Source organism: Acipenser ruthenus, chromosome 26 (assembly GCF_902713425.1).
Source record: "Acipenser ruthenus chromosome 26, fAciRut3.2 maternal haplotype, whole genome shotgun sequence".
NCBI lineage: Eukaryota > Metazoa > Chordata > Actinopteri > Acipenseriformes > Acipenseridae > Acipenser > Acipenser ruthenus.
Genome location: NC_081214.1, coordinates 25,294,599 through 25,322,560, shown reverse-complemented (window position 1 = coordinate 25,322,560; position 27,962 = coordinate 25,294,599). Strand labels below are relative to the sequence as shown.

The 27,962-nt window shown below is 38.8% G+C and overlaps 2 protein-coding genes across 2 annotated transcripts in view; one reads left to right on the top strand and one right to left on the bottom strand.

Annotated features, from left to right (window-relative positions):
* Positions 1-1,782, top strand: part of LOC131701684 (oligophrenin-1-like) — a 39,698-nt gene extending 37,916 nt beyond the window's left edge. The window contains exon 24 of the mRNA XM_059001107.1: positions 371-1,782. Coding sequence (XP_058857090.1) covers positions 371-382 — 12 coding nt within the window. The 3' untranslated portion in view covers positions 383-1,782. The remainder of the gene's footprint in view (positions 1-370) is intronic.
* A 2,169-nt stretch (positions 1,783-3,951) lies between these two features.
* Positions 3,952-27,371, bottom strand: LOC117963036 (androgen receptor). The gene is made up of 8 exons (XM_059000752.1): positions 25,162-27,371; positions 19,413-19,564; positions 17,926-18,042; positions 11,889-12,170; positions 10,848-10,992; positions 10,153-10,283; positions 9,731-9,882; positions 3,952-8,696 (listed from the first exon to the last, which is right to left on the bottom strand). Exons 1-8 carry the CDS (start codon positions 26,547-26,549, stop codon positions 8,535-8,537), a joined length of 2,529 nt encoding a protein of 842 aa, XP_058856735.1. The 5' UTR covers positions 26,550-27,371; the 3' UTR covers positions 3,952-8,534.
* Positions 27,372-27,962: the final 591 nt, after the last annotated feature.

Genomic DNA, 27,962 nt, shown 5'->3' with positions numbered 1-27,962 from the left:
TGTGTTCTACTGGTGGTGTCGCAGTGTATTCTGAACCTGCATGGGCTTCTCCTGGTTACCCCAGACCACCAAGGAGAAGTTCAAGATCGTCTGTAGACAGAAACATTGCAGTTTGCTTACAATGCTCTCACGACAGTCGTTAGGTCAAAATAGTTGTTGGGAAACTGACCTTGATGCCAGGTACTGTAGAGTTTGTTAAGTGATAATACAGGATAGCCTTTAGTGTGACAGAAACATATAACAAGCCATGTTAATGCTCCTGCACACGACAGGAATGTTAAATATGACGTCACAATGTAGTCTATTTTTTATCTCGTGGATGTGTTGTACAGATCAAAATAACAAGCTTTCACCTCTTTTATTTTTTCAGAGTTTAAAGTAGTGAGCTCCTGGCTGGGTCCAGGTCAGTCTCTGTCCCAGGACTGGAGCCGAGTTCCGAAGGCAACACTCCTTTGATGTCAAACAGGAAGCTGCTTCGATGTTGGGTCGATGGAAGCGAATGCAGTGCTGAGACTTTGATTCCAGCACGTTCCACGCGGCACTCCAAACAAAAATGCTTTTACACATCGTTTTATTATTATTCATTTTAATATTTTAATGTTGTTGTTTTTTTTGACAGAATGCAACTCTATAAACTGCGTTGAAGGGTTAATTGCGGCATTTACTTTTTTATTCCTATCATTAACTGTTTTCTTTTACTAAATGTGAATTTGGAATGTGAAACATTGTTTGCTACACTTCAGCTTCCATGACAAGTTTGGTGGAATTCTCCATTCTATTAAAAAAAATAAAAACTGAAGTTTAAAAAAAATTACTTTCTGTGTGGAGCGCATTGCTCTCAGACAGATACATATGTTCATTAAAAAAACATTCACAATTCTCAATTCACACTGCAGGACATGGATGACATAAAGTTTGGTATTCATATAAGGTTTGTAATTCCACCTTTGGTTATATTTTCTAGCCTTAGAAAAGGTTTTATAGTTAATGTGACCAGGTCCTGCAACATAGTTAGTGCCCGATGTATTATACTGGGACGCTGTCATAATCCATCATTTTGTTCTCTCCATATTTTACAAAGACAGTGAGATCGATGTCAGTTATATATATTAACCTTGAGACATCTTTATGTTTAGATTGTGCACATCCCTGGCCATGGATGTACAGTGAAATCGGGATGTACGGAGGCACCTGTCCATACATGCGTATTTCACACATTTGTTACAAACAGTGCATACTGATGTCATTCATATCTATTAAATACTCAATAGTACTGAATTCAGAAGTATTAAAAGAAACTAAATAACATTGAAGACATTGAAGCATTTGTCCTTTATTACGTTTCTGTTAGTATTTCTAAATACATACTGATGCATTGCCCTTGGTGATCAATGTTTTCCTGTATCTGGGGTGTGTTTCGTACTTGCTACTCAATAAGAATTTCGAAGGCTTGTGTTTTTAAATATATATTCCCAATCCTGTGACCTGTGTTTCTCTCAGTCAAGCCTGAGAGTCTCGGAAACTGGAAGCTAAGGGTGTCTTTTAAAGCTACGTGTTCAGGCCACAACTTATCAACAAGCGTGCTTTCCCTGGAAATATGTCTGTTGCCTTTGTGTACAGCACAGTTTAGGGTCTTGTTTTCTGTAGATGGTGCCTGTCTTGTCAAAAGCCTGTATATTGATATTAGAATGTGGTTGTGGTCATATTTTGTGTGTGTACCGTTGCACAGTGGTTTAGTGTGTTCTCTGTTTGTTTTAAAAGTATTAAATTTGTATTTACATATTTGCCAGGGTGTGGTCTATCCTTTCATTCAATAATGTGAGGGATTTGCAGAGCACTGATCTGCCATCGACATCCTTTAGCTAACTGTTTTAGGGTTAAGACACAGTTCGAGTTCATGAAGACTGGAGTAAACATTCCCCTTCTCCTTTTACCAGCTTTTCTTGTTTTTCAAATAAGCACAGAACAAAAGCCCATGTAACAGAGGGGTCAGTTTACCACTCTAACAAAACTAGTTTCGAGCAATGTGTGTGTGTGGGGGGGTTTTTCCCCCCTAAGGTTCAACAAGGGTGATATAGATGCATTGGCTATAAATTCTATGAAATATTCTGAATCTGTTCTAAATTAGTCAGTCCTTATTACTGCTTTTATCATGTATTTTAATGTTCTTTTGAAAAAAAAAAAGACATTGGATTTGGTGCAAGCTTTAAAATCTTATTCATAGTGCAGTCAAAATGATTTGCAACTCAGGGCTTTTACAAGAGACACAGAGAAACAGGGTGACCATATTGAACGCTTCATGAATTAACTCTTGCAGATCAGCAATGGATCTTGAGTGCTAGATTTGAGTACCGCTATGCTACAGCATCATTCCTGAGATAGGATTCCTAGTACCTGCCACGACTCGGATCAGCATCTGTTTCTATTCCTACCTGTTCAGTTTGTTTGGATTTAAAGCCATCTGCAGCGGGGATTAAAGGTTTACTGGGCGGTGTTGTGTGAATCGTTTCAGATTCAAGGTTAAAACTCCAGCAAACACCAGCTGTTGCTCAGAGGTTGAGAAGCTTATTTGCAGAGTTGCATGGTCTCTGATGAGCACCTCCACTCTCTTACAGAAGCACACTTCATTGTAGAGTAAATGTGGGGTTTGTAAGCTACACCTCATCGAAGATGCATCACGCTTACATATGTACTTCCAGCTGGGAGCCAAGTATCTTTTAATAGCTGCTCTCAAATGGGCTTTGGCTGGAATCGTTCTGGGCAATGGATGCTCTCTTGAGGTCCAGTTTCCATGGCTTAGAGCAAAGTATCCCTGGCTTCTTAGGGCTCTTGGGTCTCTTGGCTTCATGTTTGGTTTAGGCGGTCATGGTTTCGAAAACATATAGAAGCACTATTCAGTATTTCCTTACGAGAATACAAATTATGTTTTATGATTCTGTTAATTTCCTTCTTGAAAACAACATTTTGAAATAGGACAATATTAAACTGGTTCGACCTCATAGAAAAATAAATGTTCTGAAAAGCAGTACATTGAGTCATAAGAATATATGTTACATTCATAGTCTAGGAAATCATTACATTATCCTCACCAGAAGAACACGCTTTGTCAGTGTAATTGGATGAAGCAAACCAATTGGTACAACAATAGATCTTTCATTAAAGCCTGGCTGAGGAAATCCAAATTTCAATCTATCAATCTTTCTTTCTAAACAATCAATTCATTTATGCCATGTATGCAATGGCCCACGCAAACCTTGAGCTGGGATGATTTACTATTCAATAATATTGTTTTATAAAAACTCAACACAATCGCTGGTCCTATGTCTTATATAATGTGCAGCTCCTTTCGTAATTAAATTGTTTATTGGTTGAGATCTTATTAAGGATCTTGCACGAACCATCAATAACTGTCTCCCCATTGCAGTAGTATGCATGGTTCTCGTATTCTTGTTTTCAGCTGTGTATTTCATACCTGACACACAACGGTGTGTTTCTAAGACTAGAGGACTGCAATTCCTTACTGCAGAATTCCCTCTCATCTGGTTTCTTGGCTGCCCTCACTGTGTCGGCGCTCTGCAATAACTGTGGACAGGTATAGCATAGTTAAAGTGCAGACCACCCTTACCTGTAGCAGTTGATTGCACTTCCACTGCAGTTTAGTGAAAATTGACACTTAGCAGAATTTCACTGTAGCCCCAATTATATCTAAAACCACTTTACGGTCTGTTTTCCAGCTTACGCTGTTAACAAATCTGTGTGCAAGATTAAAAGCAGATTGTGGGAAGTATCGGGTTGAACTTTTGACTAGATTTTGTAATTTAGTAAGCAGGAGAGTCAGTTTTGTAGTCCTTTTATATTCTGCTCCTCTGACACACCCATCCTCCATTGCTGGAGATTTACCTTACAAGACATTTTAAGAACATGAGTCACAAAACTGCAATACATAACAACTGAAAAAGAAATCTTGCTTTATTGAGATCAGAGAAATCGGAAATAATACAAAAATAATAAGTTAATTTTCAAAGTTAATTTAAAGTTTCAGAAAGCCAACATCTTGTCTTCTACGATTTATTGATTTTCGGTTTCTATTTCTCCCGTCTCCCTGAAAAAAAAACAGCATTTTTTTTTTTTTTTGGCACTACAGTACCTCGAGCCACACGGACAAACGTGCCGCAGTCTGTTAATGTACCAGATTCTATAGATGAATGCAACCTCATAGTATGACATGGGAACTTGCACTGAACAGACACAAGCATTTCTAGCATTTCTCCCTTGAGTAACAATGGCTTTGAAATAACAATTAACGTTACAACATGAAAATATCATGCTTGTACCTTTTTACAGGGAATCCTATTTCTGAAGACCCTGGTGCAATTGAAACACAAAGTACAGCATAGCTGGTTTCTGTCTGAACATGAGGAGTGGGCAACGTATGTCTGGGTACCCCTGTCAACGCGTTTCTGTTTCTTGCACCAGGGGGCCCTGTAGAGTCAAGTGAGAAGGAAACGCTGAACCTTTAAAAATATTACGTAGTATCGGGAATACAGAAGCAACAGCAATTATCAAAAGAAGAATACCCTAGATATGTTAGTATCCGTTTAATGTTACTATTAATGACAGGAAAACAGAACAATTTGGGCTGTACGCTTATTATACATGCAAGCTCAAAGTGCAACCAATCAAGTAAAACAAGGGAGAAAAGCCAAGCTTGTTCAGCTGTGAGTGCGACAACATGGTACAAAACTAATGTACTAATGTACCTTATATAGCCTTCGTAGGGTTTAGTTGTTGTTGTTTTGTGCTCCAGAAAGGTGTTGGGTGTCCCACAGAGCAGCCACAACAATAACAAAAGCAACATGCTTGTACTTCTACCTGAACCTGTGCCTACTTGTACTTGTATACAGCCCTCTACCCATAGCCTACCTGGACTGAAATCAAACCACTGAGAGCCATGACCTATCCCAAACAGGTGCTGCTTAATAGTTAACAACAATAACAATACTAGCAATGATAATAATAATAATAATAATAATAACAATACTAGCAATCATCATAATAATAATAATAATAATAATAATTAAAACTACACAAATGTATTTAAAGGGGCAATGTCCCACGCTCACTGTTTCTTTATCACTAGACTAGCCTGTGCACTCTACTTGAGACCCTGTTTACAGTTTCTCTACATCCCCGAAGGTAGTTGTATCTGTAGGGACACAAGCTCAGTAAAGTCAAACAGAAATTTCGAAAGGCTGTTCTTGTTACACCGACAACCCGACATGAATCACTGGCTGAGCTGCATGGGATGCTGCACCTTTAAACTACACCCCCTAGAACAGGGCTGTACATTCAAGTCTGAGCTTAGCATATGGCATGATTTAGACCTGCATGTTCTTCACCATGTAAGGATGTATTGTAAGATCAAGGCACTGCTACATACGAGTTTCCGGGCTCGCCCTCACCCCCTGTGAGGGATGGCACCATATTTGCCAGACGGTGGTCTATCCTTTCATTCAATAATGTGAGGGATTTGCACTGACCACTGATCTGTCTTCGACATCTGGAAAGATACTCTCCTGTACCAAATTGTTTTAAGATTAAGATCAAAAGTATCCCTGGCTCCTGGTTGACTTCCCCACAGTAAGTCGCATTGTCAGGCAGCGTTCTGACAGCTTTTAATCAAAACAAATAGAATGGGAAGAACTAAAAAGATACCCGGACTTGAATGTACAGTATGCACACTATCAACCCATAATCCCTGAATGAGGATACAGTCTGATTACAGTTTCTAAATGGGGTGTTAAACACCTGAAAATCATCTACAGAGTACACACAATATTGCATGATAGTACCCATGAACACACACACAAAAAAATATGTACAGTAAAAGTAAGATATTTGCAAAAACAATTTGTAACATAAGGTAGTAAAACGATGCAGAATTAGGTAGCTAGTTTCCACGTTTGAAAGAGGTTTCTGTTTACAAAAAATGACTCTAATGTAAAATTGTAGAATGAGAAATATGTTTAAAAAATTGAACGCAGCACAGAAATCTGCAATACTAATTATATACATCACTATCAAAGCAGATTTTGAGTGAAAATCTTCGAATACCAACAGAAAGAAATTTCAATCAAAATGTTTTATCTGGCTGTTGGGTCTACAGCTACGTTGAGCTGGTAACCTACAGTCATCTTCTCTAAATGGCAATTAATTTCCCTTGTTCTAAGATTAACCTTATGATCAGTCTCCTAATGTATTCCAAACTAGCACATTTCACCCTTGAAATAATCATTAACAGCATAAAAATGTCATGATCGTATCTTTTTACAGGGAATCCTATTTCTGAAGACCCTGGTGCAATTGAAACACAAAGTACAATACAGCATATACAAATAGCTCCTATACCCAAAGGCTGACTTCCAGCAAGCAATCTTGCCTCCACATCGTGCAGCTCTATTGTTAAGACGTTTGGCAGAGTTACAAAACAAGTGAGGTCTATCCAACTGATTCAAAGAGTTGCACATCTAAAACAACGAAGGTAATAAAAGCTTCTCAAACAGTGCCTGTGTGCATGTGAGAATCTTCAAGGCTAAATTCCCAAAGCATTTACCAGACTGCTGAGTCTGCCCTGAAAATAAACCGACTGAGTTCTTTATTTAAAGATTTGTTAAATCAGCAACTCAGCAGCATGGTGGTAAATGTTTTAGGAGTCCGGTGCCATTGCTCTATGGAGGCATGTAAAACCTTAGTAGAGGTTCAGATTGTAATACTGTAATCAACAATGGTACTGTATGGAGACCTGAAGTCATTTAAATGAATTGACTACACTTCCGTAACTTCATTTTCTATCACAACTTAATAACCTTCAGAAGGAAATCTTTTTTTTCCCCTAACTTTTTTTTTTAACAGCCATTTACAAAGTATAACAAAGTTTCATATAAAAAAAAAACCCACAACAACAACACAAAATACTAGGTAGCAAATAGCGTAGGAAAGTGTTTATCCAGGCGTTAAAAAGTGTATCTGGTTTAAAAACAGCTAAGTTTCTATTATCATATGTAAACTGTTGCCATTTGGTAAAAGAACCATTCCGTCTATAGAAAACAGTGGGTGGTGCTTTTAAATTACAACGTGTTGAAATAATTGAATAATTTCATTATCACCCATTACAAGGAAACCAGTTATTGCTGCTAAAGCAAAGACTACATTCCATGTGATATAGTTCTGAATTCAAAGCAAGCCTGCTGCAAGCACTACACTGATATTATCATACAGTTTGCTCCACAGACGTGCAAGCATCTGCAAACACAGTGTCTGTATTGTGCTGTATGCTGACTCATGGTATATGCTAACAAGTCATTTTCACTGCTTGTATTCAGGCACTTTTCTAAACTGTAGATTTATTTTGGCTTAAAACTCACTCAAGGCAATACTGGATCTTGATCAGATACCAGTTAGTGTTTCATGAATGGGGAATATTTTACAAGTAGCAACATTAGGTTTCGTTGCTATGCTACACTTTTGTTGATAATTACTGCACACTTACCCCAGAAATTAAAACTAAACGAAAGCACTAGTACTGGACTTCATCTGCAATAGAAACATATTCTTACAAGACATCTGGTGTTGTTATAGGACAAAGTTGTATGTCATTGTCAAGAAGTGCTGGCACTGTATATTCTATGAATATCATTCATCATAAGGATAATGTATTAGAAGCATTGTAACAGTGTATACGATTCACTGCAGATGTGCTAATTATATCTAATAATACAGTCAAATGAGTTAAGCAAAAGTAGGAAAAACAAACAGACTGCTTTACTTAACGTGTTTTAAGACATCAGTTCTAGGATCATACAATTCCAGGCAGCAGTTATTTTGGTTCTCTTGAGTCATCTGCTTGTGATGTGTTTGGTAATAACTCAAAGAGCAATAACTCAAAGAGCATGCCCACAGCGTCAGGGATAATGAACATCCATGCCATCGTAGCACTAACCCCCAAACCGCTTCCTCGGATAGCTTTGAATTAAACTCTACTAATAGAATTCAAATGTGTGGAGCGTATTGGATGAGTAGTAGAAAGGAACTATTTTAAAGCAGTTTGTGAAGTTGCATCTTTTTTTTACAGACAGGTAGCATTGTACTGTTTACAAGATAGGGATAATAATAAATTTATCAGACTTCTTTTTTGTTTTTTTAATCTGACATGTAATGGATCTTGTAAACAGCTTTTCTCATGATTACACACCACTATATACAATAAATGTGCTGTATTCCTTTTTTTTTTAAAGAAGGCTCAATGAAAAGCATCACAATGAAAAAAAAAGTCTTGAGGAAAAGATGGTCTAGGAGCACATGCTGGAGACAATGCTGGAGACAACGCTGGAGACAATGCTGGAGACAACGCTGGAGACAATGCTGGAGACACTGCTGGAGACACTGCCTGTTGACTAAATGCGAGTGAAGATGGCTGAAATGTACAGAGGATGGGCAGCACGTGACACGTGTCAGATTGAGGGTAGAGAAGAACATCACTGCTTGTGAAACAGGATTGGCTTCGCCATGCCGGCGAGGATCTTTGGCACCTGCACAGAGATGATCTCGGTCATCATCTCAGGGTACTGGATGCTGCTTGCATGCCCCTGAGTCTGGACGTACATGTCAAATGTAAACTGGTGTAGCTTCCTCACAATCTTCAAAAAGCAAAACAAAAAACAATATAGAAATCAATTCACACATCCGGAAATGTAAACCACTCTACATAGAGGTGTACTGTACTGTATAGGGTTAACAAACGTCCCGCGGAAAACTGGGATTGTCCTGGTCACTTGGAAGTGCCACCAGCCAAGTTAAGATAGTCCCTATTGTGTATTGATTAACACAGCCTTTTTAATAACTGATTTCATATATATATATATATATATATATATATATATATATGTGTGTGTGTGTGTGTGTGTGTTATTATATACTTATTTTAACTGCTTCAGAGTTCCTAAAGCTTCAGATAATTGAAGAAAGAAAAATTCCCAATTTTTCACTCTGGAAATCTGGTAACCCTACCCCTAGCACTGTACGCAGTAATAAGAAAAGAAAACAGTACATGTATTTTGACTAAATTCATACAACAGTAAGTTCAAAGAAACTCTTTGTATCAGTACTTAATAAAATATTTGTTTCAAGAAAAGAAAAAAAAAAACATGAATGTTTGTTATCGCAATGCAAACTTGTGGGCTTCCCTTTCACATTTCATTTTAACCCTTTAAGGTACAAGGGACATACAAATACAAATTCAATGAGGTGCTCAGTTTCCTTGTGATACTTGAGTCACTCTAAAATATATTTCAAGAAGAAACTGTTTGAACAACTGCTCAATTCCTTGTGTACCTTAAAGGGTTAATACAACACAATAGATTAAAGTTTGCTGCTTCTTCCTGGTTAGTAGTCACTTCCTGTATTGGACTACAATTTTTTTCCAATGGTGTAACTATGATAAGACCATGTGAATTACAGCATAGTAACTAATATGCTTTTAAAAAAGGATACCAAGCAAATAACCAAAAGGTTTTCATTGCAATAAAAAACGTTTCTCATAATAAGTATATAATGCCACCATAAGATGCGGTGCTACATTTCAAGGGTTTTTACCATGAATAATAACAATAAATAAATAATTAAATAAATAAAGGAATAAATGTGACCCCTTTTTGTGAATTTGTCTTCCTACCGGCTGAAGAGAATCCAGGAGTTTGGTGAGCTGGTGGTACCGCTGAGTACCGTACAGGGGGGTGTTCATTCCACAGTTGTGGTACAATTCCTGGATGTACTTCAGCCGCAGCTCATCGAAATACTTCTGAGTTTTCAGGCCTTCCACTGGAACTAGAGATGCGAAAAATGAAATAAAAAACAAATGTGACATGCTTTATCATTCATGCGGCCCCGGTTTTCAGATTGCATCTCGTTCAATTTCTGTTCATTTAAAATAAATCTTTTATTCTACATTCTTCAGAAAGGGCTGCTAAAAGGCGAACGCTGTGAAGTGCGGTTTACCATATCTCAAGGGTCAAGCTGGGGATTTGTTACTGATTCATCCCAAAAGATTCAACAAGAGCAGCCAGCGCTACCGGGAAGCAGAGGAAATGCACTCACTGATGCTGAAGAAGAGCAGCGCTTTCATGCACAAGAACTCTTCCTCGGTGACCTGAAGCCAAAGGAACTCCTGAGCAATGTGTTGCATTGCTACGCAGTGCTCAAACATCTTGGATCTGTGCATTCGCAACCTGCAGAGAGAGAAAGAGAGACAGCAGTGAAGTCATTCCAGCTTCAGTAGTTCAAACCACAACACAGAAACACAATACATTTGCATGGATTGTGCAACATGAAAGCAGGAACATATGAAATACCTCAAATCCACACGGTATGAGAGAGCCCGCGCCTGACTAACTGAATGAGACAGTAGACCCTTCTAAAAGACTGGACCCAGGGGACACAGGCATGAGAAGGAAAGGGACTATGTATTTGCTTATTTATATTTTCCAATTGGTTAAAATTCCATAATGTGTAGGGGACAGTCCGTCCTCCTGAAGATCAGTTTAAAAACTCAATATGTCTGTTTCTGAAGACACTGTACCTGCAGCAAAAATATCACACAGGTTTCAAATACTTGTTTTCAACTCTAAGTGGACAACGACCATGAAAGTCGATAGGAAAAATAACGGTTTCTGTTATACAAACCGTCCTTTGAAATGGAAAATGAGATGGAGAACAAAATGCTGACAAAAGGCATAAGCTATTTCTGCTACGAAGCATCCTCAGAAACTTGGAAGTCTCACAGATGTACTCACTCGTTGAATACAAGGTCTGGAGCAAAGTACAGCATGGTGGAATTGACGTTCTTAAAGGACCTCCATGCCATAGCAAACACCATGGTCCCCATCCACGAATACTGAATAATTTTCATTTGGTCTTCCACATGCAAATTTTGAAAACCTGCAAACCAAACAAAAAAAAATGAATTAAGGTGCCTAGAGTGTGAAGGTGTTCATAATTTCTGGCTTTGAACTCTGTATGCTGCTGCACCTAATAATCACTGGAATTCTCTGGAACTCCTTTCTAAAAAAACTGTGGAAGTGTTACCAGTGTCTGGGCATTTACCCAAACTGCCTAGATAGAAACGGGACAGAGGATTGTGTAACCATCTATAAACATTGGCAAATAATAGATCAGAAAATATTAAACAGAAAGTTCAACTTCTCCCAAACTGATCAGTATACAAAGCTAACGGTAGCTTAAAACCATTTACTGGTTTTAAATTACTCAATTTATTTGAATTTTTTTATTGGACGATACTTTACAAAAAATGTCTTTCATGGTCCTTATCAAGGTTTTAGAAAAACAAGGCAAAATCCAAACATAGCATGTTTTCAAGGGCAGGAATGGTACAAACCATGACAACAACAAACTCCCAACCCTGCTCTAAGAGCCACCCATCTCTCACAGAGCACACTCCCTCTGTTCAATCAGCCTCATTCTCTCTCTGTCTCTCTGTTTAGTCTTGTTCTCATGCCCAGACTAACATTCGCCTGCCTAAACAAATGCCTCCACAGCAACCGTAGGTTTGGCCTAACTCAATTCAACTCTAGCTGGGTTCCTGGAAAATTCATGCAATAAACAGCAACCCCATTCTGTTTTCAGTCATCATCACTGATGCTGTGTGTTGATCAAATCCAAATAGCAAATTGGTCCATTATTTGCTGTGTAAACTGCATGGATTTAAAAACGGTTTTGTTCCCTGTTGACTGAATTTGGTCCTAAGAAAACCAATGCTTTACCAAGTCCCCCAAGCCAGACCTCTACCTAATGATTCAAGTCTGACTTGTCTGTACCTGGCAGTCCTTTCGCCCACTTCACCATGAGCACCATCTGCCTCTCCCCCAGTTCATTCAAGCTGGTCAGCAGGTTTGCAGAGGAATCAGGCAGTCCGTTATCATGGCCTGCGAACACCGTGTCTGGTTCAATAGCCTCCAAGACATTAAGGAAAACCGGCTGGTTCTGGAACACCTCCATTCTCACAATGTCAATCTGTTGCATTGCTGCATTCTGCATTGCATTGTTCTTGGGTTGATTGCCAGTATCTTCTGCTCCTTTCATCTTCTTCAGCTTTCGAACTGAAATGCCAAAAGGGGAAACAATAGAAAACAATATGCAGAAAAGGCATGCTCATATTATACAGTGCTCACTTGATATTTCCAAGAATTGCAGGTTCTGGTGGGCGAAATGACAGTGGTATCCAGCACCACGACAACTGATGTCACAGTGGCACTGAACATTTCTTTTCTGTAAGAGGCGGAGGAGTGACAGAGCAGATTTGACCACTATCTCAGGAAAGGAAAAGGAATGCCCCCAGTACCTACAATACGGACAGTATGGGTGGCTCATTATTTAGGGCTGTGGCTGAGTTTAATTGTATTAAACATACAGGTCACCTGGGCTCTCATACTGGTGAATGAAAAAAAAAAGTGTTAGGACATCTTTTTAAATATGACTGTACTCTGAGATTTCCTGGAGGGGTCTAGTTGTCTGGGGTAAGGATTGTGGATGATTAATTACTAGTTTTTTTTAATACTGGAAATGTCCACTGTTCACTTCCGTCAATTATCACGTCAGCTGATTAGAATACCTTTTTGATGTCAGAATGAAACTATAGGTTACTGGGACTATAAACTTAAACTGTAGGTTACTGTCCAGTTTAGCATGAAACCAAGATTGTTGAAACGGGTAGAGCACATAAAAGCATTTCAATATGCTCCCTTATCTTTCACTTCACTTCTAATTTCTTACCGTAACAGGAATTCAGTCAGTGTAAATGGGAACCTCTCAGAGCTAAATCTGACTCTGACTCTGACTAAATCTGACCTGATAAACTCACGACCCTCTTTCCTTGTTGCCATCTAATCAGATTGCAGATTGGCTTTCAGGACACAGCCTAGCCTTGTCAATCACGCTCTTGTGTGCATCTGTCACAAACAAAGTTGCTGAAGAGCTCAGAGCTCAGAGACTTTTGCCTGGATCAGCTTAATACTGCAGCTAATCTGAAGCTGACCAATTCTAGAACTGGAATTAACCCTGTGCAAAACTTCGACCTGCAAATTCCCTCTTTGTAGTACTGCAGTTCTGAGCCAGGCTTAAGACACCATGCTATTTGGTGTTCTGCCTTACAGCAAGAATGCAAGTGTAAGTGAAATGGCATTAAGAGAAAAAAGGAATCCATTACTGCAGTTTAATTTAATGAATGAAAGGAAAACAACGCTTTACCATCACAACCCAAATGTTTTCACAGTACACTGGTTACCAGACAACCATGCATTCTATATAAGCTTTATATCAGACAGCAAGACTCCAGAGACCTGCATTTCTAAAACTGGCAAAAGGTTTGAATGAGGTTGAGTGCCTTAAAAAAAAAAAAAAAAAAAAATCATTATACAATCCGTCTGGGAAAACCAAAGAATCGTGGGGAACGCTTGGGTTATTACAAACTTTTCAGCACATTTCCTGTCATAGAACAGCAGTCCAAAAGGAACTGTTTTCAACAGTAAGTGAATATATTTTATATTTAAAAGCCTATTTAAATTAAATGTCAATGTGCTATTTCATTATAAAGCAACTATCCTAACCAGCAATTATTGGTTAACAAAAAGGTGAGATATTCAGTATATACCACTTTGATTTAAAAAAAAAAAACAAAAGACTAACTTCCAAGTACACAGCAATTTGGTAAGGAGGCAAGGATGTGATATTTCATGAATGAAATCTATTTAGTAGATGCGGCCAGCAATCAGTTCGCAGTTGCCTGGACTACTTCCTGGCCCCTGTCCTGTTCCTCACTGCGGAGTGGGTGCCACCTGGCCCTGCTGGCATCAGCAAGGCTGGGCTGCCAGCGTGGCAGTGAGGAACCCACTCTCGCTCGACAGGGCCAGCTGGAAACTGAATCTGTGATAAAAAAAATATTAACCTGGAATTATACAGCGGGCACAGAAAGTGTTTGTATGCCCCTGCTGGTTTGTGGTGCTCGGGGCCCCTTGCTGGTTTGGGGTGCTTGGGGCCCCTTGCTGGTTTGGGGTACTTGGGGCCCCTTGCTGGTTTGGGGTACTTGGGGCCCCTTGCTGGTTTGTGGTGCTTGGGGCCCTTGCTGGTTTGGGGTGCTTGGGGCCCCTTTCTGGTTTGGGGTACTTGGGTATATGCAATTGATTTTAATAAGTTGTACCTCAAAGTGTTACGCATTTTCTAGGAGTAATGAACTACTGGGGTGGGACATTTACTACCCCCAAACCTACATAGACCCCTTTTCAAATTAAAGACTAAGTACCTTTCCTTTGGTTTTGACGGCAATATGCTGCTCTGCTCTTGATGGTGCTGGCACTGACTGTGACAGGATCAAACCCCTAACATGTAGATGGTATCTAATGAGGAACCTTCCTCTACAGAGATGTGGCACTGCTGATCACCTCACCTTCTTTCTGATAGCTATAGTTACCTAGCAACTAAGGTCTATATATTAATAAAGCATGAGGATACAGCCGAGGAGAGTGATACCTTGTGCTTATATTATATGGTAATTCATAATCATTTTTAGAACAACTGGTACCTGTTATACTGCACTACTTATGTCAGATGCCAAACTTGCTCTCTATTCATTTTTAATGTAGCTCTATCTGAAGCTTTAAAAATCTCTTCGCTTCCAATAGCTTTCAGTGGCTTTGTGGTATCAGTGCATTATTCAGCGAGAGCCCTACTCTGTAGGTACCAAGATTCACAGCGCTTGTATGCTGTGTATTCCAGGGTCGCTGTTCCTAACTGCGCAGCATTTAAAATGTATTCCTCTTCCATGACTGTAAATGGACCAATGTCCTTTTGCCATTCCTAGGGCAGGAAATAAATAGTCTGTCATTGGATAATGCCCAGACAGTATTTCGTATTTACAGCCTCTGTCTATTAAGTAACTTATATTTATAGGAAGGTTTGGAAGGTCTAGCCATGGAAAGCTAAACACTATTATTGCCATTATCAAGGTTAACGTGTTAAAAACAACAACCCTGACCCTCACATTTATGTCTAATATATTTATTGTTTACTTCTTAATCCTGGATACAGTTTTCTAGAGAACGGTATTGAACAATCCATCTAGAAAACGATACTGAATGATTTGTACTAAATGCACACATTTGCAGTTGAGTTGTGTCCTGATCGAGCATGTGTGTCCGGACAGGGCCAAGCACATTTAAAGGTATTTACTGTCATTACTTAAATATGATCAGTACATTCTTGGGACAGGATACTTTCCTGGTTGTGACATCTAAATATAGAGGCTGTTTTGACAGCCCTGTGGTGCATGAAAGGTCATTTTGTGAAGGTGTTATTTGAGCTCATCTGATGAAACAATATTACAAATATTACTGCATGTCAGCGTTTTTCATCAAAGTTGCCTTCACGGAATATTATGAGTCCTTTAGCAAGTGCTAAAGGGGTTTTAATTGGCTTTAAGCATGTAGTCTTGTGTTTGCTAAGTAAGTATCGAGCTCAGTTGGTCGAAAGCCATAATCCCTTAATAAATTATGCTGACATCTTAACTGTGTGTGGATTCAATCCCTTTTTCAAGGGTACTGTTTGTTCTCATGTCCAGTCGACATCATAATAAATTTACTTTTACAATTGGTGTTTAAAAGAAACACTTTGGGGTAGATGTAGTAAAGTGTTGCGTCTGTCGCAATCGTTGCAAACCACATGGAAACCAGTCGGAAGTGTAGCATGAAATGTACTAAACAAACGCAACGCTGTTAGCATCATTTGAACGAATGGAGATAATGAGGGATCAAAAATACTGTAATGAGATGTACTAAAGCTGCGGGCAATTGCAACACTTACAAGTACATCAATTTGTTAAGAACCATTGAAAGCATGTTTTAAACAGTCACAATTGTTGCACTGAACAGTGAGGCGTTTATATTCCTGGATTCCCAGATCAAATCATATTGGGGTGCATTTTAGTGGGGTCTCTTTGCCTATTTCAAAATTTATATCAATTCCAGCTGAAAACTCGCAAAAGATGAACATGAAACTAAACAAGAAACTTTTCTAGATCGATGTAAAAAAATCCAACACCAGCCTGTACATATGAGCTCTTTTGCTTTTAACTGTGTACAGCACTTTGGGATGCCATGGCATGATGGCTGCTATATAAAAATACATTTGTATTGTATGGTATTGTATTGTAGAATAGTTTCATGCCCATCAAACTTATTTAGTCCAGCAAAACAGATTTTTAAATAGACTTTAAATATCTCATGGGTTACAGCTTTGTGAACTGGACCCACAAGGTACTGCTGGTTCTGGAATGTCAGTTATGTAGTGACTTGCTAAGCCTTCTTGAAACAAATCTGCTGTGACAGAAAGAGATGTTTCTTGATTTTAAAGCACTGTTAACTCTTAGGATAATGACCACTCTACACTGAACATTGTGGCTTAGATTATCTAGGATTTCTCTAATATACACAACACATAGGGCTTAAGTTTACAGTTTTATTTACGACTTTTCAAAACCTCTGCTGTTAAACTATTTAAAAAAAAGGATTTCAAAATGGCCACCCCTTTCTGTTTCTTCTCCGAAGTAAAAACAAAAATAACTGCGAATCTATTTTTTTCTCACACTGATTTGAACTGCTTCCAAACTATCTTTGCAAACCACTTACTTTGATGATGTTCCAAGAGTGTGTTCCCTACCTCCTAGTTTGCTAACCAGTGAAAACAAGATTCCGTTTCAGATCACCCGTTCCTGCCCAGAGTATGTTTTCAAACAGCACACTGGCAATGTCCAGCAATGGGAACAATGTAAACCACACTTAAACAACGCTGGTAATGAAACAAGCAAGTGGGTTTATATTGAAGCGTTGCCAATTGTAATAGAAGAGGAGATAAAAGTGATGCAAATACACTGTACTTGTTTGTTCTGTTTACAAACTAAGATTACATTTGTGATTTTACTGTGTATTTATTTAGAACATATATAACTAAACTTTAAAATAAGTTTATATATATATATATAGACACACACACACACACACACACACACACTGAAGTACTAAATAGAAACTATAAAAACATCTTGTTGAAATGTTTGTCAAAAATGTTACGGCATGACCATTAGTTTGGTGAGTTTCATTGATCTATTGAAATGACTCTAGACAACTACTGTACTTTGTGGACTAGTTCTAGATTGAGTTGTATTATTTTTTTTGTGTTCTCGTACACTTTTTGTATCGCTTAAAACATTACAGAGAAGAAGAAACAGTATTTTTGTAAGTTTTAAAACAGAATTAAACATAGATTAAGCCACGTTTAAAAAAAAAATGCATAAAGAATGCATTGCTGTACTGTTCTCTGTGTTACTGCCTTCTGGCACAAACTGAATAATGGACATTTCATAATGTTTAATTCACATGTCGTATGTCACATTCACATGTCTCCTTTTAATGTTTTAACATTAACTGGAAGAAAATGATCCTCAGGATCTAGAAACCTGACTCTGTGTGGTAAACAACAGATGCTGGGCAACAGTGAAAGTGCACAGAATTAGTATTAATACATAATAATGACAACCGAGTGCGATTATGATTTAGCCAAGGCAGAGCCACACCCTAGATATTAATCATTACTTATATTACAACTATGCTTTTATTTTACTGTCCTGCACGTCACCGTGTGTGTGGGGGGGTGCAGATCTAATGATAATTGGGGGAAACAGAAATGTATTTTAAAGCATTGGTTCATGTATACGTTTTTGGGCAGTCCTGTGGTCTCGTCTCATTTTCAAATAATTATAATGAAAGATTTTACAGGAACTTGTTTTATATATTTAATTTTTTTTACCTCCAAGAGTCATTCCAACCTTGAAGCACTTCTGGAGGCGACAGGATGGGCAGTTCTTTCTCCTGAGCTTATCAATGGTGCAGTCATTTCGGCTGGCACACAGGTACTTCTGTTTTCCTTTAAAAAGTAAGAAGGTAAAGCGATCTTTAATGCCTTACTCTAAGGCAGGACACACAACTGTGATACACATGGAAACAGCAGAGGGATTGAAAAGCAGTCACATGCTGGCACAGTGCAGGGGCACAGTTCCTGGGACAGATATGTTACAAAATGTTAACCTTGGACTTCTGTGGTATGATAATACTTTTGAACAACAAACAGAAAACTTGTACTTTCTTTGCTTTGCTTTTCCAAAAGCAGGAACTGCTCTCTGTGTGTGCAGTGTGCCAGTTTGTACCCCAGGCTATACGTCTCTTTCCCATTCATTCTCTGCCATATTGCTTTTAACATAGGATTTACCACAGTAATTGTCTGTCTTGATTTAAACACCAGTTTGTGTTTTTTCAGTGTTCCTGACTCATTTAACATGAAACTGTCCTAAATAAACGTAATTTTCATTATGATAATTCTGTAGTTTTATAAAAGTGTTAAGAGATCTAGCATCAAATGACTTTTTTGTCATATTTGATACTGCAGAGTGAATACATATTTTGTCTCATTTAAGTATCTGCATTCATCTAGTAGCAATCCATTGCAGCATTACAAATTATGCCACGTTGCTCAGCAGATGCAGAGCTTATTCTAAGGAAAGCAAGATGATTAACTTTGGTTCAAAACATTATTTATTTTCCATATTGTATTTGTCACATGAAAAGACTACTCCAGTGCACTGCGGTTACACAGAGCCGTAGACAGCACACCATACCAGAGCTTAACATTGTTTGCCATACTTTTGAATATGCTTTACCATAGCTCGCTGGGCTTTACCATGCTTTCACTATGCTGTATTACACTTCGTTGTGCTTTTACTGCAGGCCACTTTTATAATGGAAAAAATATGTTAAACACTGAATTCAACAATAACATCTGCACTTCGTATGCCATCCCAGTGCTCCATCTGCCAGCTGAACACAATGAAAGGTTAATAGATTCAAATGAATATAGTAATAATAATAATAATAATAATAATAATAATAATAATAATAACACCAACACTGAGACTCCACTGGTCCATCCCAAAAGGAGCATGCGGAATATACATCAGGCTGCCCTGCTGAATAAGAATCAACTCCATGCTATTTCCTGTTCCATGCAGAAATTGTTTATAAGGTCAGTTTATTCAGTCTGGTAATTAAAGACAGATTAGGCAGAGATCCCATTTAATCTAAACATTGTTTATCCAGCATGTTAATGCATGCTGCTCGTGCACTGTGTGTGTGAGAGTGTGATCGCACTGTTTAGTGTGAGGTGTGACTGGACCCCTCGGGACCCCTTTTTCAATCTCAATTCTAATGAATGGCCAGCGGCGCAACGTGTCTTACCCTTACCTTCAGCCGCTCTCTTGAAGAACACCTTGCAGCTGCCGCAGGTGAGCGCTCCATAGTGACACCCCGACGCTTCGTCACTACAAATCAGACAGGTCCTCTGGGGCGGGAAGAAATACTCCATTGGGAAAAGAGTGTCTCTGCCCCCCTCCCACCTTGAAAGAGAAAAAGAGTTATCAAGGGTCACGCCAAGGGTTACCGCCTCAATTATATATATTTTAATTAAAAGAAAAACAGCACATGTGGTGTTAACCTAAGCTGCCTTGCACCTATCTGGGCAGAAGATCATTCGGCTTGTTTGGGCTGGTTTCCGTGAATGCAGCATGGCACAGCCTGGTAAGCACTTCCATTTCATGACAGAATCACACAGTGAAACCCAAAGTACAGCGATAGATACAACATGAATATTCTGACCACAACTTCAAAAATTTTCATATGAAAGATCTTTACAGTGTATCGTGTTCACGCAACACAAAATATTTAATAAACAGAAAAGGAGAGATCCGTCAAATACTTTCAGTAGTCATAATAAAACCCTAAAAATATGCAGAATTTCAGTACATCACTCCTATGCTAATTGTAGAAGATTTGTTCGCTTTTTTTTATTTGTCCTCATCTGTAATTTGAATGCCTTTTGTTTGTTTTTGTTTTTTGTTTTTTTTTGCACGTGATGCTAAAAGAGTGTTAGGATATGTCCAGAAGCATAAAAAGAATGGAAATACGGTTAGCTGTGGCAATGCTCTAAAGATATAGATGCATATTGATCCAGGTTTTATTATGATTCTAAACAGCACTGTGACTAAATTAAAATTGTGGCTGTACAGCGTGCCCGCACTTGATTTGTTTTGATAGGTTGAAATGCCAAGGCATCAGGTGAATACTTAGCTTGAAATGTGCAATCATCATGCTTATTAACCCTGAGGTACAGCCTTTGAACTATTACTGTGAAATACAGACAAACTTGTCCGAATCTACAGTAACCACCCGGTTTTCAGAGGCAACAAAGTGCACCACACAATCAACGCTCCCAGCAGAGGAGTGTCAAAAAATAAGCTTACCAGTCCTGTACCCACTTGAACATTTCCTTGCCTGGCACAACAGCTTGGAATAAATGAGTACAGTGAACGCTATTTAAAGACTGAGTGTCTTCAAGTTGCATTTAGAATTTTTTGGTTTGTTTGTTTTACTGTCCCTTGGCTTTTCGTGATGTTTGCAGTCATTTGTTATTACGTTTGGATAGTTTGGTTGCTCTTGGGTTTTAGTTGCATGCTACAGATGTATACAACATGGGTAAGCCAAAGTTTCTTTATTGAAGTAAGAGCAGCGCAATCTACTAAACAAGGGCTTACTCTATAAGCATAGCAAGCATGTTCATTGTAAATAACTCTACTTTTTGCTCTGTAACGCTTACTGTATGTACAATTGTACAATACATTCTAGATTCAAGTAGCCCCAGTGACTGCTTGTGATTCTGATAGTACAAGGAACCATTAATATCTATGATGCCATAGCACCCCTTTAAGCAATACACAATCCCATGCAATTCTCAGCCCGCCTGTGTTAACAGCCAGCCCCAAAGTGTGAAGTGTGTGGCGCGAGTAAGGCAAGCCTGACAACGCTGAGGAAGGATTGACTGGACTCTGTGTACAGACATAACTATACCGTGGTGCCCTTTATCCGAATGCCAAGGTTTGAATACAAATAAAGAGCTCAAGGACAAAGCTGCTAACCAGGCGTAACGGCTCTCTAAGGGAACGGAAAACATCTTTTGACTTGGCAAAGCATCTACTTTGAAATTCCGTGGTGGGAAACAACAAGAACGCATTGCTTTAGTTTCTGGCATATACAGATCAGTAGCTATTGTTGAATGGGAGTGAACAATCAGCTAGAATTTGGGAGCCTTATCCTGGTTTCATTCTATTTTTTAATTGATATTTACTTGGCATTGTGTGTGTGTGTGTGTGTGTGCGTGTGTGTGTGCACATGTGCGCGCGTGTGTGTGTGTGTAGAGTCTGATGAAACCAGGTGAAATTATGATGTACCAATTACTTATATCTTAGGCACATAGACTCCACAGTTATACATGTTGTTTTATTGTTTACAGCTACAGTACTTCAGTTATTTATTACTGGATAATAAACCACAAATATATGCAACATTAAAAACATTTTTAAAAATAAGGCCAATTAAACAGTGTTGGCTCAAATCAGACTAGAATTAAATAATAAAATAAAACATAGCTAAGTAAATGTTATTTCAGATTGTTCATTTTTTATTTCAGACAATTAAATATAGAACAATACAATTATGTTGATAACCTGGACAAAATACTGGAAAAAAAAAACACTGAAAACATAGAAAAACAACCACAGCTCTGTGGCCTATAAATGATTACAGAACTGATTTTGATTTTACAATATTAGGTCTCGTCTAAGTCTGGTCATCCCTATGTAGGGATAATTTGACTAATTAAATGTGAATGCTTCTTATTTCAACCCCACCCCAAAAAATACAGCTGCAGTGCTGTTGAAACATTTGAAATGGGTTTACTCTGCGTGTGTGTGTGTGATAAGATCAGATCACTCTGTTCCAAAACTGCATTCTTTGCAAATACAGTAAGCCAAGGTCCTATTATTTAGGTGGCTTACAAGTCTAAGCAAAAGCCAACAAAATTCAAATATGGGGTGACAAACACCCCTTGCAACCATTGTAGAAAGTGAGTACCCCTCTGCTTATCCAGCACAGAAGGTATACGGATGGGTAGTGGATAATGCAAGTGGTACATTTTAAAATGACTTTTGGTCCAAATTCAAGAACACGTAATGATTTACAATAAGCATGTTTTGATTTACAAAACAGAGTTTGGGGCAATTGACTGGAAACAGAAACATGGCCGTGTTTAAAGCAACTGAAAGCCAGAGAAGTACTTTTTTTTCCTCCAAATGATTATTAGGTAACTAATAATCATTTGGAGGACAAATCATACGGGTGATGTCCACTAAGGGAACTGGACAATAGCTGCTTGAAACGGTCACTGCAATGGCAGCTTGGTATACAATTTCATAACAATTGAAAATAAAAAGCACAGCATAGTACTGGGAGCTGATCATCTTCAGCTTGGAATGCCCAGCTATCACACCAGTTAATTCACTAGCCGGTGAAATTGAATCATTTGAGCATCGTTATTATTTTTCTGGTGCTCAACAACTCCCAAGTGGTATGTGGTTATAACTGTCGTTTGTGAAGCAGCTGTAAACAAATAATGACTGGGGGGGGGGGGTGCATTTTTTAACTTTAAAAAAATATCTAAACAAAACAGTAGAACACAGCTAAAAGGAAATAATAATAATAATAATAATAATAATAATAATAATAATAATAATAATAATAATAATAATAATAATAATAATAATTACTGACTGTTTTTATCATAAACTGGACATTGTATTCCATTTGGCAGATGCGCCTTTAATAAAACTAAGGCAAGAAATGCCATAATTAACTACCCCACATTTGAATTGTCCTGACCCTATATACTGAGCATTAAAAGAAACGTATCACTTATATCTGAGCATCAAAACAAACTTATCACTTATATTTGTATAAAATTCACTAGATGTGATCGAAAAATGACAAACTCTGTTTTAGAGCAGGTGCAGTGACTTTTTATTGTGCTGATTAACACTTGACATCACGAAGATGCTGCAGAATGATCTGTCGATCTTGGGCAGGTGTTGTGACTTGGTCTCCCAGTTCGTGGGCTGTCATTGACAGAGTGTGTCTGGTTATACCGTCTCGCCAGGTTTGAAATCGCTGGCTGTGAGCACCCAAGACGGCGAGCCACAGTACGCTGCCCTAGTCCAGCCTCCAACATGCCGATTGACAGACAAATGTGTAATAATAGTGATAAGTTTCTTTTGATGCTTGGTATATTTTCATTGAAATCTGACTGCACACAAGACACCAGTTACTAAATATACTGTCTGTAGTGGTTAAATCAGAAAGAACAATAATGTTGTACCGCCAAAGTAAATAAACGTATTCTAGCACTTGTCATCACCACATTTATTAAACTGCATTTTGCCAGCCAATGTTTTATGTAGAAAACTGATTTTGAACTGCACCGAAGGCCCAGGCATTGCCTAGCACAAGGAGCCCTGACTGATCGCGTTCACTGTACCATCCTGTGGTATAAAAGAAAAGTGTGTGCTATTTTTAAACATTTTAAGTGTCAAAGAAAATTACAGTGCCTGGTTCTGTGAGGGGGTTGCCATGGTGAAGATGGGTCAGGTTTGTATTTTTAAAACTTATACAGTCAAGCTCTGTTATCTGATGCTTTCTGAGATACAAAAAAATAAAAAATAAACTCTGAAGATAAAAATCTGAGACAAAATGTTAACCTCTTCCAGCTCCCACAAGGAAAAAGAAACAGCTGCAGAAAGCACTCGCAAGCAGACCGATAGAATCACACTATAGCAGGGCGAACTGAAATTCTGTCTATACAGCCAGACATGTGCCTTTATTGTAAACAATGTGTATGTGTGTGTATATATATATATATATATATATATATATATATATATATATATATAACCAGTGTAGAAAAAAAATGAAAACATTGAAAAGGTTGGGTTTTTTTGTACACAAAAGATTTAAATGATTACAAAATGATTTATTTACGGACTTTTTGGACAAATGCCCTTCTCTTCAGCTGTGTATAAAAAAGCACACACAGTGCATACACTTGTTATTTTTCACTTGCTCACTTTTCTTTGTATGCATCTGAAGGGCTTTTGTTCAAAACGTCCTGAAATAAATCATTTTGTAATCATTCAAAGCTTTTGTGTACATCAAAAAAAAATATAAAATAATAAAATAAAAATATATATGGTCAAGAAAGAGAAATATAATACAACAAAAAAATAAAACACACACACACACAAAATATAATGAGCACAACCAATACAAACATGTTGTTCAATTTAAGAGCACCGGCCAAAACAAAAACATGCCTCAGCTACATAGATGTCAATTATTATTTTTTTTTACTCCTTTAATGGTATCAAGATAATATGTTTCAATTCCAACTGAAGTTTATTCCAAGATCATGGAACCTAGGAATAAAGTATATTATGGTGTATATGCTGGTAAGCAAAAAGAGAAGGAAAAAAAAGGAAAAAAAATGCATACTGTGTGCCTAAAACCAATAGCCATACTTTATCCATAGGAACCAACCATAATTGAAGAAAAGCTTTAATTAGGTTTGTTTAATTTGCTCAAAAAGCAATAATAAGCACAATTGATCAAAGAGTAGAGATACCAGAAAGCTGTCTTTGAGAACTGCTGCCAATTTTGTAATATTTCAATGAATGCAAAAGGTAAAACTTGAGGCCCAACGTGTATGTTAGCCGACATGCAGTCACATTACTTAAGATATATTTATACACTGCGAAATACGTGAGTGACCGAAATATTTATTATGTTTGAATACGGTTACCTGGACCATGTAAACAGAAGCACTAACTGCCATGGAAAGGTAAGTCTTTAGTGCGGTTAGAACATTCAATCTCTCAGCGCGCTTATAACATTCAAGCACTATGATGAAGGCCATCAACACATCAAAGGATGCGCGAAAATTAAAACATGTAACACCGCAAGAAACGCGACGGGAGCTCAGCTGAGGGTTTGTGTGTAAACTAACACATACATGAACTGCCCGGCACATATGCAGTAATATTACAAAAACACGTACCGTGGGTCACCGTAGGGTACAGGAGTCCAGTCATTCCTGTCGGTTTTCAAACAAGGTAATTTGTTATATGGCATTCTCTCCACCATTCCACCGGGGTACCACGGTTCTGTTGCCACTGCATCTTGTGCACACAGATCGTTGTTCCTCCAGTGTTCAAATGGACTGCAGACAAACAGCCCGCATCGCCCTGCGTCCTGTGAAAGGGTCGCAGGCGCTGAAGACCCGTAAGCTACACAGTCATTGCCTTTGTACCTACACTGGGCACCCCATTCGTTGTTCTGTTTTTCAGTCTTTATCCTAACGCTGGGGGTCAGGCTGAAATGTGTAGGGTACTCGCCACCTGTACCCTCGGTCATTGTTTCTAATTGACCCAGAAGAGGTGCGTTTTTGTGCGGCATGTTCCCTGGCCAGTTTTGATTCTGCACACAGCTTGCCATGTTTGATGGCACCGATTGGACAGCCTGACAGGGGGCTGAGTGACCTCCATCCATATTTACACGATCTTCAGAGTCTTCGCAACCCGTGATTTTAAAATTCGCAGGGGCATCCTTCTGTTTGACTTCTGCGACCATCTCGCCCCCTTCAGAATGCCTAATGCTGTGGTGTTGGAGTGGGATCACCCCACTCGTACTTTCATTCGCGAGGGGTCCATTAAACATTCCACCATCCTTATCATTTTGCACTGATCTGCCATCATGTGCACTGGATTGCTTGCACCCTGTTGACAGGGCACTTGTTCCAGGGGCCGAGCACCCTGGTAAAGGCACTTCGAACATGCAGTCTCCTTGACTTCGATCACTACTGAGAGATGAGCCATGGTCTAATCTCAAGTCATTCATCTCGTTTGATTCAATGTTTAAACCCAGCGATACCGAGACTGCCTTGCAGAGCTCCCTGGCAGTTTCAGAGATGGTGGTGCTGGATGAATCGGTGCCCCTGCTTCGCATTCGCAAGCAGGCGTCGCTGTCATTATACTCTCTGTCATTTTGTGGTGGAAAGGATACTGGAGCCTGCTGGTCCAGGCTGCAGTGGGGCAAGGGAGAGAAGAATGAGGCGCACACACCCTCCTCCACCGCTCCTGCTGCAGAGAATTCGCTGCCGCTGCTCATTGTTCTCTTCGTAAAGTTGCGAGACCTGTCTGGAGCAATGAGCTGTCTGGCAAAGGTAGCACGCTGGAACTCACCCACTGGACTCCCCGAAATAAGCGACGACTCGAAGTATGGACCTAAATGGTTGCTAGTTTGGCGCATCTCCCATCCGTACTTCGAGTCGAAGCTCTCGCAGTTTTGGAACGGAGTTCGCACGCCATGGAAAACGTTTTCGAAAGTACCACAAAAATGATTGTTCGGGGAGTCAAGAAGTCCTCCTAATCCAATCTGAATATCCATAATTCTAAATGTCCCAATTTATTGTTTTATTAAAATTACACGGAAATGAAATTGAATCGAATGCAAATGCATATAGTATTAAATCGCATGTGACGCTTAAAAAGGCGCAGCCAGTAGACCTGTCAATAAAAGTTGAGAAAAATCAAATGCTTGTAAACATGCATTTACTGCTACTGCTGCGCCACTGCTATTTACAAATCCATTAAACAAATCCAAATCCATACACATAATATCTTCGTGCAGTCCAATGATTCGTGTTGGTAAAACCAAATCTTAATTTTAGAGTTCAATACAAAGGTAATACTAGTCCAAACAAAAACTTAGAAACAATTCCTTGCTTATTTCAACAGAAAATGCGCGGTCTCTTCAAGCTCACCTCTCCGTCGCAAATACAATTCTACTAAATACATTCTCCTTAGCTTGTAATATGTCGAGTACGCCTTGTGATCGTTTGGCATACAGGAAAGTTCCTAGCGCAGCAGCTGAAATGTGCAACGACTCTTCGGAGATACAGTCAGTAAACACGGCAGAATCCTTCTTTATGTCTTGGTCGTCTGTCAAAAGCCGAGTTATAGGTGTTTGCTGTTTCATCTGTGATTTTGCTTCATCTTTAGTGTCTGTCGTAATGCTACAGACCTGTGTTCCAAAGTCCCGTGTGTGTGTGTGAGTGTGAGTGTGTGTGTATGTGCGTGTGTCTTTGCAGTATCTGACAACCGAACTTGGCATTCAGCCCTAGACTCTGAATATGAAATTCCATGGGTCCAGGCCAACCAGAATGTCAAGTAACGCGGCTGGCAAGTTTTAATTAATTGGAAATGTTAATCGTTGTTGCCTTTAATCCACAATACTGAGAGAGAGAGAGAGAGAGAGAGAGAGAGAGAGAGAGAGAGAGAGAGAGAGAGAGAGAGATTTGGTGTGGTTCATTCTGCAGAATAAAAAGCTCTCCCATTTGTTTCTGTTTAGTTTAATAAGATGGGCACTGGAAAGTGGAAATGCTCCAAGTTACCTTACATCTCTGTTACAGACATGCAACTCTACATATGCAGTAAGGTAATACGCCTATGTATAGCGCCCCCTGTGACCTAAAATCTAGACAACGCCACCCTAACCAGGAGCAAAGAGGAGCTCCGAATACACAATTTGATTTTGTAAGCAGACCTTTGGTTCCCCACTCAAGCCCTTATCAAATAAATGATACACACCAAGTAAACAGATTACAATACCAATATATTTATTAATGTCACAGGTTTAAAATAATTATAGGCAATGATTACAATAAGAGCAATAAAAATAAGGCTGGCTAACAACTTTGATGCAGTACCGATTGTCACCACCAGGGAATAAAGACGACAAACTGCAGTTGTCAAGCTGAAACACGAGCTTGCTGCAAAATACCGGTAATAAAATCCAGTC

Excerpts from the sequence above, each read along its gene's own strand:
- LOC117963036 (XM_059000752.1), bottom strand. The coding sequence starts at position 26,549 with ATGGATATTCAGATTGGATTAGGAGGACTTCTTGACTCCCCGAACAAT. Across the intron at positions 19,565-25,161 it reads GTACCCTACGGTGACCCACG|GTGGGAGGGGGGCAGAGACA; the intron begins GTACGTGTTTTT and ends TTCTCTTTCAAG. Across the intron at positions 10,284-10,847 it reads CCAGACCTTGTATTCAACGA|GTTGCGAATGCACAGATCCA; the intron begins GTGAGTACATCT and ends CTCTCTCTGCAG.